The 13,546-nt window shown below is 53.1% G+C and overlaps 5 protein-coding genes across 5 annotated transcripts; 2 read left to right on the top strand and 3 right to left on the bottom strand.

Annotated features, from left to right (window-relative positions):
• Window positions 1-499: 499 nt before the first annotated feature.
• ATEG_04311 (GTPase-activating protein RGD2) lies at window positions 500-3,368 on the bottom strand (the record flags this gene model as incomplete). Its single annotated transcript, XM_001213489.1, has 5 exons — window positions 500-1,482; window positions 1,534-1,719; window positions 1,774-1,884; window positions 1,920-3,066; window positions 3,141-3,368. 5 exons carry the CDS (start codon window positions 3,366-3,368, stop codon window positions 500-502), a joined length of 2,655 nt encoding a protein of 884 aa, XP_001213489.1.
• Window positions 3,369-4,381: 1,013 nt separating this feature from the next.
• ATEG_04310 (amino acid permease GAP1) lies at window positions 4,382-6,276 on the bottom strand (the record flags this gene model as incomplete). The annotated part of the gene is made up of 3 exons (XM_001213488.1): window positions 4,382-5,444; window positions 5,496-5,913; window positions 5,994-6,276. 3 exons carry the CDS (start codon window positions 6,274-6,276, stop codon window positions 4,382-4,384), a joined length of 1,764 nt encoding a protein of 587 aa, XP_001213488.1.
• A 2,728-nt stretch (window positions 6,277-9,004) lies between these two features.
• Window positions 9,005-9,839, top strand: ATEG_04309 (uncharacterized protein; the record flags this gene model as incomplete). Its single annotated transcript, XM_001213487.1, has 2 exons — window positions 9,005-9,308; window positions 9,556-9,839. 2 exons carry the CDS (start codon window positions 9,005-9,007, stop codon window positions 9,837-9,839), a joined length of 588 nt encoding a protein of 195 aa, XP_001213487.1.
• Window positions 9,840-10,992: 1,153 nt separating this feature from the next.
• ATEG_04308 (RNA-binding protein LSM5) lies at window positions 10,993-11,545 on the bottom strand (the record flags this gene model as incomplete). Its single annotated transcript, XM_001213486.1, has 6 exons — window positions 10,993-11,031; window positions 11,081-11,144; window positions 11,242-11,269; window positions 11,321-11,359; window positions 11,409-11,465; window positions 11,521-11,545. The coding sequence occupies 6 exons, from the start codon at window positions 11,543-11,545 to the stop codon at window positions 10,993-10,995; spliced, it is 252 nt and encodes an 83-aa protein (XP_001213486.1).
• A 565-nt stretch (window positions 11,546-12,110) lies between these two features.
• On the top strand, window positions 12,111-13,357 carry ATEG_04307 (3'-5' exonuclease; the record flags this gene model as incomplete). The annotated part of the gene is made up of 2 exons (XM_001213485.1): window positions 12,111-13,092; window positions 13,149-13,357. 2 exons carry the CDS (start codon window positions 12,111-12,113, stop codon window positions 13,355-13,357), a joined length of 1,191 nt encoding a protein of 396 aa, XP_001213485.1.
• Between the last annotated feature and the right edge of the window lie 189 nt (window positions 13,358-13,546).

Raw genomic sequence — 13,546 nt, 5'->3', positions numbered from 1 at the left:
CATCAGCGATGCATGTTTAGATATTGTCCCACAGACATGATTATAACGATATAAGTAGTGATTGATAGTGTGAATAGACAAGTGCATTCTACATCTTCAGGGATTCCGCCTTCGGCTATACAATCAATTTTGTGAACAGTTCTACAAATATCGCTTTGAGAAGAGGCACGAGACAAAAAACAATGAAAACAAGACAACTATGCATACAAAAATCACAACAAAGGGAAGCATAAGCGAGGGGAAAGATACATAGAAATGGGGTATGCGGCAGATAGATAGATATACGTAGTACTTTGTACGGGGATACAAAAAAGGCATACAACAAGAAACAAGATGCCAACACTCCTCTCAACTTACAAGTCCCGCTGAAAGTGTGAAAAGGGTTGACGGGGGCTGCTCGCAATGCTCAGAGGTCAGGTCTTCTCGAGTATGAAGGGACATGCTCTTCTTTATTTCATCCATTGGTGCATTGTCGCGTATCGTCTGAGTTTTGACTCGTTCAGTCGTCCATCGGCTTATCTTCTAACGTAACGCCCTTGGGCTCAGTATCGGCCACGCTGCTCCGTTTGCTGTCCACGGGGCTGTCACTGATCGCAGCCGCAGGGAAGCTCGATCGGCTACCAAGACCGGGCTTGCGGGTAATGGCACCAGACCGGGGGACGGAGACTCGCTTCTCGGCCCCATCAAGGGCGGGCGTGGGAGTCGGAGTAGGAGAATCGTCCGATCCGGGAGCCGCGGGAGGGGTGGAAGCGCCTCCCGAGGTGGGACTTTCAGTGGTGGCAGCAGATGCAGGGGAGTCATTCGAAGTACCGTTAGCGACAGTTTCGGAAGCATTGATGTTGACGGTTGTCATCTCGTCAGCGCCAGTCGGGGATGTGGTGGTGCTGGGGACGTCCAGGCTGTTCCTGGTTGTAGTCCGTCTCTCGGTTGGGCTGACATTGATGGGGAATCGGCCGACTTCAGACGCGCCGCTAGAGCGGTCACGACGGTGCTTCCGGGGAGGCGCCGGGCTGTTGGCCCTGCTGCGATCAACGATGGCACGGTTGCGGGCCTCCATGGCGGCCCGACGGTTACTCTCATCAGTGCTGATAGCACGTGGACGGCTGGCAGATCCTCCGATTCCCAGGCCGCTGGACTGGCGCTTCAATTCACCAAAAATAGAATCCTTGTGGGCGAACAAGTCACGGATCAGACGATAGCTGTGGCGCTCGTTCATCGTAAGACTGCTTTCCGTACGAGGACGGAGAATGCAAGGAGATAGTGCTTGGGCCAGAGAAGCAATGTATGCCTCATCGGCAGACGTAAGATCAATCAAGCGCGTGAAATGGGTCATAAGGGCGTCAAGAGTGGCGATGTTGTTGAGACGGAGCTGACCAAGTGTGCTCTGCAAGACTTTGATACGTCCCTCTTCCGTCGTCTCGTGGGCCGTCGTAGAGTATATGGTCTTCACAATCTCGTAAACCTGGGAGGACACGAGAGAGTCTGGAAATGATCAGCACATGTTTGCACACGATAGTCAACATTCACACGTACCCGGCAGCTCGAGAAGGTACAGCTTGAGCACGCTGGCCACAACCGGGACCTCATATCGTTGAAGGACCTCCTGATAGTCAACCTTGCTGTTGTTCAATTCATTGCGGAGCCTGTGCGTGGCGGCCAAGGGAACATCATAGAGCCAAATGGCACGTCGAGCCTCGTCGCCTTCCAGTTCCGGATAGCCTGTGAGATTCCATTAATACCAACCGCCCAATGAAGCTCATCGAGGTGTCTTACGGTTGTCAAGGTAGGTCAGAATCGTAGTCAAGATAACAGGGACTCGCTTCCGGTCCGCCCTTGCTCTCGCTTCAAGGTCGACGCCAAAGTTTTGGTCTGAAAAGTTAGATCCTGTGAGCTGTCATGTACCATGCATAATAACATACCTTCCACAGAGCCGTAGTAGTTCTCGTAGGCCTGGACCCGGGGGACGAAGCCGCCCGTTCTATAGTTTTCGAGGAGGTATCTAAGATCTCCAAGGGGTTGGATCGTCTCTTGGTAAAGCATCATATGATCCACCGTGCTCTGCAGATTTGGGATCACGTTGCTGATGGCGCCAGAGAAATCCAAGACAACGGCCTTGATCGCTTTGAGCCGGTCCAGCTCGCACTGCTCCATAAAGCGAAGGTTCTCCACGATCTCCTCCTCAAGTCTGCATCTGATCTGATCAAGCTTCCGCACAGCGGCCTTGTACCTTTCATCGGCCTCCCGGGCTTCTCGGCGCAGTTTCTCGGCAGGCGTTTCATTCGGGTAGGGGTTGTTGAGCGGATTCCAGCCAGCCAACATCTCCGAGACAGAAGTGATCGGCGACTCACTACCGTCCTCGCTGCTGGCGATCGAGGTCACACGCATCAGAGGCTTCTTCTTCTCCGGGATACCAGTGACCTGGAACACCTTGGGACGCCACTGGTAGTGCATCTTGGAGCTATTGGCAAACGTGCTGCCCATGTTGCCCACGAGGCGAAGGAAACCGTTGTCGACGAGGTCCTGGCCGATCATCTCCGAATAGTTGACACTGCTGGCATTCATGTGCTTCTGAGTGTATTCAACAATATCGACACCAGTCGAGGTGTTTTGGTAGGTTCCGATGATAGGCACCTTCACCTCGCCGATCTTGATATTTTCCAGCATGTGCACCAGTAGTTTCTTGAGATCCTCAGGGGCGTAGACCCGCTCCCCAATCTCCACCGGCTCTTCCTCCTCTACCTGTTCATCGGGCAGGACGATCTTCGGCGTCGGCTTGACCTTGGGACTGGTCTCGGGGGCCTGGAACGCGAGTTTGTTCTCTTCTTCGAGGTCTTCGACCACGCGACATTTGTTGAAGTACTGGCTTCGCAGCTTCTTGACAAGCTCTACCTGCTTCGTGTGTTCCTTGATGCGCGCCTGGAGGTCGTCGTGCGAATGCTCAATGCGAAGTTCGTGCTGGTCGCACCAGCGCCGAAACGGCGACACGACGAGTTCGCGAATATTCGATGCGATCTTCTGATGGTTCCTGGACGCTTCGATCATCTCAGTCCGAACACCTTCATACGCCTGTCAACATAAAGATCTGTCAGTACGAGAACAGGATTCTCCACGCTTCAGCGGCTGGAAAACAAGCCACGTACCTTCCTCACGCTAGCCCCATCATCCTTTCCGAATCCCGTCGTTATGCGGTCCACAGTCGGCGCAATCTCCCCCAGTCGGTACCCATACAGCTCCTCGGCATCCGCACGCATGGATGCGATTGTGAGGATCTGCTTGTTCTCAGCCACACCCTGCTGCAGTTTCCCATACAGAACGCCCAGGCCCGTGGCATAGTCAGGCGTCCAGAAGGAATCTGCAAAGCCAGGCATTGTCGCGGTTGGGTTTTATCGGATTTCGCCAAGTTCTAGGTTGTACACTGGCAGAGGCAGATCATTCAGGTCTCTAGCGTAGAGCGAATGACTGGGTCCTGTTGTTGCTGCGCAAAAACACACTGGCGATTTCGCTACCTAGGTAGACAAACCCCACGCTGCGTGAACAAGTATTTGTAAAGAGTGACGGGCGCCTTCTTCCCCTAATGCTTAATCTGGACGAAGCTTGTTGCCAGCTCTTTGTGGCTGCGATCGGCTCAAGACAAACATACACCCCGGGAGGGAACCTATGGGACGGACACGGCTGGAAGGAGGAAGCGGGGAGAGTGAGGGCGTTCGGTGCTAAACAAAAGCAAAGAAGAAGGGTAAAGGAGAGCGATAAAGAGAATCGAAAAGACAGCGAAAGCGTCGTGCAGTAGGGGATGGAGGACGGAAGACAACAGACGACGACGACGACGACGCAGCCCTGGGGAGTTTTGGTGGTCGAGATCGGGCGGGAGTCTCATGGAACTGTAATTTACCGTCATGAAACGACGCCGTTGCCGCCTCAGCCTCACGTGTCTCTGCGGGATGGCTATTTTTGGTTACGCCGGTGAAACATTACCGTCCACCGACGGCGCTTAGGGCCAAGTGTACACACAACTGCCCGTAAGACACACACTGTAAGGTACTCCGTTGTACCCTCATCCCCCAATAGCGTTGAGCTGGAGCCGCCGATCAGTCCATGGTGTCTTTCAACAGGCATATCTTTTACCAATATTACCGATTGTCTCAGCTGTCAAGGTGCAAACATGCCAAGACTGGGGATGTTCTGGAAGGGCTGAAAGGAACACGGATTCACCCGTTGCTACGGAGTACATGAATCGGCCATGACGATGTTGAACTCATGTTGTTAAGAACTGGAAATGGGTGCTCATCATTATCGTACAGGATGAAAAGACGTCAAGAGAAGCCGGTCTCAAATGAGGCACAAAGACAACCACAACAACGCCGCTGGATTACATGCGTCGCGACTAGCAGAAGATCTTGTACGCCTTCTTCCACATAGGCCATTCCGCCTGTTCCGCGCGCTCCTGCTCGATCAGATACTGAATATCGAGCTCCCGGCGACCCGTTTGCAGGTCCATGTCTTTGGCGCGGAGGAAGGGGGTCTTGTACCAGAGCTTGTACGGGATGTAGCACAAGATGACGACGGGGGCAGCAAGGTAGACCGAGAACCAGCTTTCGACGAGCTCGCCAGTGGTCATGTCGCTATACCCAATGGGCGCAAAACCGACCCAGAACTGCGCGACCAGGACCAAGCAGTTGAAGATGAATCCGATCCAGGAACCGATGAGACCGGGCTGCGACTGGAACGCCAATTCGTTCAGGCTGTGTCCTTGGAGCTTCCAGGCACGGCGGAAGCGAATGTGGGCGAGACAGATCGAACCCCAAGTGAAAATCGACGACAGTCCCGAAATGGCCATCATCCATTCAAAAGCAACTTCCTGCTTGTCCGATGCGGACAGGAATCCAAGTAGACCCAGAGCGGAGGCAATGCAAATGGACCAGAGAGGGCGACCTTTGCGGTCAATGTACGCGAGGAACCGAGGAGCCTGTCCCTGTTCCGCAAGTGCCGCAAGGGTACGAGACGAACCATAAACCGATGCGTTGCCGACGGACAAGACAGCAATCATGATCACAACGTTCATGATGGAGTCCAAGACGTTGATACCGGCATTCTTGATGGCAATAACGAACGGAGAGGCTTTGGCGTCAGCACTGGACTTCCCGTTCAGGAGCTGTGGGTTGGTGTACGGCACAAGAAGGCCGACCAGAGTCAGGGAGACGATATAGAACAAAGAGATACGCCAGAAAACCTGTCTCACAGCGGTCGGAAGGGATTTCCGAGGGTTAGCAGTTTCGGCGGCAGCAAGTCCCACGAGCTCAGTTCCAGCGAAGGCGAAGGCGGCGTTCACGAAGACGCTGCATAGGCCTTTGAAGCCGTTGTGGAATGCACCGGGGTCGTGCCAGTATTTGCCACCAATGTAACCACCTTGGGGACCACCGCCGCAGTTCAAGATGATGCCGAGGATGCTGCGAGATGTCAGTCTTCAGCGTTGTGGAGCCGCCTTGAAGATCACTCACATGAAACCGATGACCGCAATGACTTTGATAAGCGAGAAGACAAACTCGGCTTCACCATAACCACGGACACCGAACAGGTTGATAGAGACAATCACCGTCCAAAAGATTGCGACCCACGCAGCGTTTGAGATGCTCGATTCCCAGTAGTCGACGGTGATGGACGCCGCGACAATCTCCAAGGGCAGGACCACAAGCCATTGCAATGCGTAGTTCCAGCCCATTGCGAAACCCCAGGCCGGGTCGATGAAGCGAGTAGAGTAGTGGGCGAATGATCCCGCGACGGGGAAGAGGACAGCCATTTCACCAAGAGCGTGCACCGTGCAGTAAAGCATACAACCAATCAGGGCATATGCGATCAGGACCGAGGCGGGACCACCAACCGCCAGAACCTTTCCGGAACCAACGAACAGACCAGTACCTGGAGGGTTAGAATTCAGGGTCAGCTGAGCTCACTATGACGGGAGTCAAGGCCGTCAACTCGGGGCGGATAATTCGTACCGATTGAACCACCAATAGCAATCATTTGAAGGTGACGACTCTTGAGACTGCGCTGCAGCGGGGACTGAGCTGTCTGGAGGGCTGCATTTTCAATATCGAACGATTTGCCATCGGCACCGCTCGTGGCTCGCGTGGTGACATGGGCATTGGGGTCCCGTTTGAAGCTGTCGATAATGCGCCGACCAATGCCAGGACGTGTAGAGACCGACTCCCCGTAGGCCGGAGGAGTCGAGTCGGAGGAGGATGTCGGACCCGCCTTGGGTTCGATGTGATCTTTCTCCATGGTGAAGGAGATGTGAGGCGAATGGGTTTGATCTAGAGTTGCTGGGACATAAACGTGTATAGGTAGAAGGAAGAGAGAGGGAGAGGAAAGGATCAGCAGTAGGATGAGGAGGGGTCAGGAATAAATCCCCGAGGCGTAGTAGTGAAGGAGAGGAGGAAGTTCGCTCAGTTCCACGAGGAACAGGCAAGAACGAGAGGATCCCGGGGGTTTATAAGTAGGTAGGTAGGAGTAGAGTAGAGAGTACCGGGCCAAAGACACGAGAGAGGCGATGGGCCGATCGACATCTGGTGGCAGGACCGATAGTCCTATCAGAGGGCGATAGAAGGGGAGAGGTGATTTAGTTTCATGTTGTGGCGGAAAGCCAACAAGACCATCTGGAGGGATCCCGGACTTAGTCCCTCTCGGGCGTTTTCTGAGAACAGAAACATTGATGGGGAAACCTAATTTAGGCCTATCGCTCCCCCCGGGAGGGTCAGCGAGAGAGGGTATCATCGACCTATGATTTGGGTTCCCATTACCTGACAGTATTAGTGTTTCCTCTTTCTGCTCATGGTCGATAAGTAAAGTGGTCGGTCCGTAGTCCGGGGTTGCGTGAATTCTGGCATTTCCATCCAACGGATTCCTGTCAAGGTTTCGCTTTCCCAGGGTTGGTGGCCAGCCTAGGCCGGGGCTTTGCCTGTCCTTGGCTGGTGGTTTTCCCCCGTATTCTTCTTCTTCTTCTTTTTATTCTTTTTTGAATTTCTTTTTTCCCTTAATTTATTAACCTTTACATATGCTTGTCGCAATAATATGATCTTTCTATTTTCTGTTTGCTTTTCCCTTGAACATCATCTCATGTTCTTTTGGCTCCACCGAATCTCCGAATTCTATGATTCAAGTAGCACATATCACGATAACCTTGGTCCCTCTACCAGAATGCATGTCCCTGGTGGCGACCGTTCCAGACACGAACAACAACAGGCAACCCGCAAACGAGATGTCAGCACCAGACGGACGCGAATAGGTCCCGAAAGTCATTATGATCCCGCCTATCGCGTGATGCTCCTCCCCACCATCTCTGTCCCTCAGTAGCCAGAAGACATGAATCAACTAATTAAACGGGCCCACGGTCAGGGTCCAGCGTGGTGGAGTCATGCATCTGGATAGCACTGTAGTGAATGGGTAGGAGAGAGTATATGTATGAAGATGGAGTCGCTTATCAACTATCAGTCCCCCTATCTATCTCGTTGCAGTAACTATCTAGATTACATACGTAGTCATCATCATCGGCGCTTACATCGGACTCTACTTGCGATAGCGACCGCGATGGAGTACATAATAGACTCTGCTAATATCCTGGGACACTGAAGCTTCGAGGTTACCACGAGATGGAATCGACTAACCGGAAAAGGGAATCTGGCCCTAGACCTGTAGTAGTAGTAACGTCTGGTCTCCGGTCAGGTGGCTTTGCATGCTGTTCCATCTTCAGAATCCTCCACGATAGCTTGTGTGAGTGTATTCCGGTCACCACAATAATAATAGCATTTCCGATGGTGGCCGAAATCCACAACCACCTCCGACAGAGTACTCTGGAGTAAAGAGAGGGCCGTTCGCGGAGGGGCAATTGAAGGCAGAGAACGAAGCTTCCCGCGCATTTCCCCGCTAAGCTCCATTCGGGATCGACCTCCCCACTTCGACTTCCACGCGATGCCGTGCCTCTGCCAATCACGGGGCGGTGTCCATAGCCGCAGAGAGATAAGAGACGCTGTTCGCTTCCCGTGTCCTGTCCTGTCCAGTCTCCCTCTGCCTCCCTAGTAGTAGTAGTCACAGTATGTACGGCCGTAAGATGCATCCTCTGGTTCACTGACGTACGCCGGTTGGCGTGGCTACCCAATCATAGATAATGACGTTTCATCCGATTCTGCAAGGTGATTTGTTGGTCCTCGCTCCCTTCCCTGTCTCCCGCCCGGATGTTCTGGAAATGCGCTCCTCACCCTTCTCAAGTGTTATCTGCACCTTCCGGCAGCTATCTTTCCTTATCATAGTTGAAGCTTGGAAAAGCTTCTCTTTTTCTATTCTCCCTTGTCCTGGATGGAGGCGTTTCGGCAAACATCCTACTTGTCCGATCTCCTGGAGCTAAACAGAACCCAGTCCATGCATGGAAGCGCGGGAGAAGAAGCCTGAAGTTCGCGGTTGTAGGGCAGGCTCATTAGGTGTGTACACCAAAATGTACTCCGTACTACTTACACCACAGTCGAACTGGGGCGCTCTCCACCTTTCCTGATCCGTTGGAGCAACCACGAGCAAATGCCCCATTCGTTGACTCGTGCTTGATTCATGGCTGTCGCCGAGACCTCTCCATGGTGTCCAAGTCTCTAGTCTCCTGAGCATAATCCCTGATAATAGGGGGCGAGGGGCAGGATAGCCTCGGGAATTGTCGGTCGACTGGAATCACCGAATCACCGGCCTGGCTTTTTCACTTCTGATGGGTATTATTATTGTTATTGCATGTCGCCGAAACGCCGTCGAGGTGCCCTCGGTTAATGTTGCAGGTTTACGGTCTTGTGCAGGTTGTCCAGGCGGAGACTAATTCTCCAAAACGGGCCCCATCCCCGTTCTGCTTCCTTGGCGTAATCGGGCAACTCGACAGCTTGCGCTGCGTCCGTGATTGATGCTCTGTAGTCTGATAGGTAGACATTCCCATGAGCATGAGGCCTATGTGCATAGGAGCTCGTGTAATGGGGCGGTCATGGCTGCACGAACTGCCGCTGCTCAAACACCTGTCGATCCCAATTCGGTCATAATCGATCGGTCATTATTTGGGTCTACAGAAGTCCACATCAAACACTCCGCAATGTCTCACGAAGTTCATTTAATTCTCGCTACTTTCTTCGTAAACCGCCTTGGCAATCATTCTAAGCGACCTGATGTTCGAGTCTCCTCGAGTGCATCCAGCTCCAAGGCCAAGCAGGAGATGAACCGGCGACCGACCAGCCAAGCGGAGGGCCCAGCATCTGAGCTGAGAAAGAAGGGCCGAGCGTCACACCCGGCCAGTGAGAGACGACTCGGGCGGCAGAGTTGGTGCCCGGAACGGGCTGTGGTGACATCGCGGCTGGGCACCGGAGCTTCGTAATATCTTGTAATGTCTTGACGGGCGACTCCTTTTCTTGGGGGTGTGTGCCCAGAGTTCACCCGCAGGATTTGCTGCCGCTGCAGCGCGTGATGGATTATGATGCGATGAGAAGCAATTAGAACGTGCGCTGGGCGTCGCGCTCGTATATGGAAGCGTAATTGACGCAGTCGATGCAACGGAATCCTGCACGGATACCACCTTGCGTGACCTCGTGGCTGTTGGACCCCGGGCTAGCGGGAGTTCCCTCATCCTGCTCGTCTTTTGGCTGATTAATGGTCCTACCGGGCCGGGTCCGGTTGGCACTGACGAAGGGCTTGTCGAGGCGCTCCTTAATTCTCCTAGCGGCCGGTCCCGCCATATGGCGTTTTCTGGGAGTGGCAACCACGGCGACGGGGAAAATCACGCATACTCCAACGCCGCTGCACAAAGAACGGTCAATATTCGTGACTAATGGTTATTGTTGCCGGCTTCTGTGAGGTGTACTCGTCTATTTTGACTCTATCCCGACCATGTCGAGCAAAGTAAGTTAGAGTTATCCCCCATGCCCACATTTCATGCCGCCAAAACGCGGGGACGACGGATCCTGTTATGTAACAGATTGCCTCGCTGTCTCTCCCCAGTCTGGGGTAAACCAACCTTCCAGCGTTGGGGAATACGGAACCGTCCAGTGGAGTTTCTGACTTTCTTCCTACTCCGGAGTACACCATGGCCCGTCTTTGAAGGTCCCGACACTCGACCGTACATCCAATGACTATCTCAACTCTAACCTCGCAAGCTTTAGGTTGCGGTGGCGGGCGGTGGCTTGACCAGGAGGAATCCCCGTCCAGACTAATCACAGCACGTGCTACTAGCCCATCGCGTTACCTAGGTACACTCTTGCAGTGCCTACAGAATGGAGGCAAAATCCGTCCTTTCTGACCGACCGACTTCCTTGAGTGACCCGCAGACAGGAACAGTCCCTGCCAATGGGATTCCATCACCTGCACGAAACCTTGGACGGCTTTATAGGAGGGTGAGCGGCGACCGCCGGTCTTGGGATGATGGCGTCCAATAAGGCCATTGTGGTGCCATCATGCAATGTAATCATCCACGCCGTACATACCTGAGGTCCTCCGAATGGCTGTTGCCTGGAAGTGACTACGTGTCGGTGACTTCCAAGGTTGGCTCTGGGAAAGGGTCCATGGTGCTGGAGATCTACTTCAGTCCTTCTGGAAGTTAAGGCAGAGGCAATGGAACCTTCAAACGAGGCTGAAGCCAGCTTCTGTGGCGTCGGAGCGGCTGTCGAGTCCCGTTTATCACCAATTGTCACGTGTAGGTTGTATCTTAACATAATCCAGGTCGGAATCGGCCTGTATAGATGGTCCACTGAAGCTGAACATTCTTTTTGCTCCGAAAATACCCCGCAGATGGTGTATGTAGAGTAATTGAATGAAACCTGGCTATTTCGATGGCATCACTTGGAATTTGGGCGGCAAAAAACATTATAAGACCCTGCGTAAACCGGGAGCAATGACTTTGCTATTAGAGGAAATTCTATATGATATCGTTCATAGTCGTTCCCAAGGATTTTCGTAAAACAAGCAAACCACAATAATTCTCGTGAATTAAGAGCTACCAACAGGCCCTTCACCACCGGGGATCAACTAGACGCGCGTTAATTCCAGGAAGCAGGCTATCTCGAAGAGATCATACCATGCAGACATTGTTGCCGTTAAGCAATATCTTCGGAAGCTTCTCTTGAGTTCCAGAGTAATCGCTACCAGTTGGTCAGACGAGTTGTTGCATATGGACAGATCATGACAGAGGCCATGTGTGAAGCACCGCTTGTAAGTGCAGGAAGGAGATAGACTTACAATTCAGTCACATCCTCCAGAACCATGTCTATAACAAGTCAGTGGATATACCTGGAATCAACATAACAGAACAACTTACTGACGTAGTCATCGAATCCGAGGAGGGTGCCGGAGAACTCTGTGCGCACGTCAGCTTCCGAGATACAACAAGGAGAAATCCACCATACCCTTGTCATTCTTCATGATCACCCAGATCCGGGAGCCGACGCACTTGTCAATCAGCTCTGTGATAAGAGTTAGCGAGCAAGCGCGTTGATGTGCAGGTCATCTGATCATTACCCAAGGGGAGAAGTTGTGACGCCATTGTGTTCTCGGGATGTGTCGAGTCCGCTCTGGTAACGTTCTTTGAATCCGACGTTTCCTCGAACAAGTCGATTGTTCGTTCTGAGATGAGCAGCTTGCAGTAGATCGATATAGAAATCGACGTTGGCGGATCCTCGCCGTGATTATTCCATTCGGACAAGCTTGGCGAGCAAGGACATATGTTGTTCCGCTCCGACCTTGTACCACCAATCACATCTACCGCTTCAGCGCTTCATTGTTTTGCGAGTTCCATCCATTATCGCAGTTTACTGCGTTTCGCATCCAGTGCATAAATGATCTCGCCAATCTACTCACTATGACCGGTGTGGGCTATGTGGACTTCCCGGACTTTCGCGACGGGGCTGAGGTGCCCGAGATGGGATGCGGCAAGCTCTAGCTCCCCTTGCTTCATGGACCGGAGCCGGACTATGCTCATCGACGATAGCTTGAGGCGTCGATCACGATGGAACAGCCAATTTCTGGCATGCTGGTCGTGCCCTCCAGGGAATACATCCAAAGCCTCGTTTGGCAGGAGCTGTCCTTCAGTCGTCGGACGAACAGATAGAATGTTTCGCGGCGGCGCAAGTATGCGACAGTGTCGCCAGATCCAACGGTCGACCAACTGCTCTCACGATATACTGTTCCGCAGAAAGGAGCATCTTGAGAAGCTGAGACCGAATTTAATCGTGAGGCGCGAGCCGTCGAGGTTCTGTTCGCCTCGTACTACCCTGCCACTAGGGCTCCTGAGGACGATATCAAGCTCCGTCGCTGGTTCTCCACGGCCTAAACCAAGCACGCAGTCTACCCGCAAACCAAATAGACTTCTTTCCACTTGGGAAGACCGGAGATACTTCTCCGCCCCTACAGTCCGTCTACTGTCTGACAACGACGCAAACAAGAATGAAGATACCACTCGATCTGACATCTCCGCCAACACCCCGACGCCAACATCACCATCCACAACGCACAACCCAAGTCCACCCGCAAAGTTCTGGAGCCACCAGATGTACAAGCGCCCCGACGGCGGCGACATCACGGTGCACTACTGCCGATCGGTCAAAAGCGCCGAAGACGTGGCCCAGCACTTCCTGCACGACGACATCCTCGGCTTCGATCTGGAATGGAAAGCCCAGGCCTCGACGCAGGACAGCATCCAGAACAACGTGTCGCTGGTGCAGCTCGCGAACCGCGAGCGCATCGCGCTCTTTCACATCGCCATGTTCCGGCCCGCGCTCGGTCTCGCAGACTTGGTGGCGCCCTCGCTGCGCGCAATCCTCGAGTCTCCCCGCATTACCAAGGTCGGGGTGTCCATCAAGGCGGACTCGACGCGCGTACGCAAGTACCTGGGCATCAACACGCGCGCCATCTTCGAGCTCAGCCACCTGCACAAACTGGTGAAGTACTGCTATTCGAACCCCCGGTTGATCAATAAACGCCTCGTCAACTTGAGCGAGCAGGTCGAGGAGCACTTTGGCCTGCCGCTGGCGAAGGAGGATGAAGTTCGACGTGGTGATTGGACGCATGCGTTGAATTACCGCCAGGTTCAGTGTGAGTACACAGATTAGTACTATCTAGCGATGAAGTGACTGACTCGGTATGTTTAGATGCGGCTTCCGACCCGTATGCCTGCCTTTGTCTATTCTATGCCATGGATGCCAAACGGAAGGCGTTGGATCCTGTCCCTCCGTTGCCTGCGCATGCGGAGCTCGACATACCAATCCGCATTGTGCATGACGCACCGGTGCAAACAGATCCGGACGAGGTCGAAGTGGTACGACCGGCTGGGAGTCCGGTGGCTAAGACGATATCGTAACGCCGCACTGCATTTTCTGCAGGTTATAGCAAAAGATACCATAGAGTGCATTTGTACATAAGGATTATTCATGCGATGAAAAGAAATACTTCCATCGCTCTGCTGCACCAAACCTAGGAACCAGAGGATGAACACATAATAACTAGATGAGGACCTTGTAGGTTGTCTTATCGCATCGTTGTTATTGGA

This window comes from Aspergillus terreus, genomic scaffold, assembly GCF_000149615.1.
Source record: "Aspergillus terreus NIH2624 scaffold_6 genomic scaffold, whole genome shotgun sequence".
In the NCBI taxonomy this organism is placed as follows: domain Eukaryota; kingdom Fungi; phylum Ascomycota; class Eurotiomycetes; order Eurotiales; family Aspergillaceae; genus Aspergillus; species Aspergillus terreus.
The sequence above is the reverse complement of the archived record's forward strand: the minus strand, read 5'-3'. Positions and strand labels throughout refer to the sequence as shown.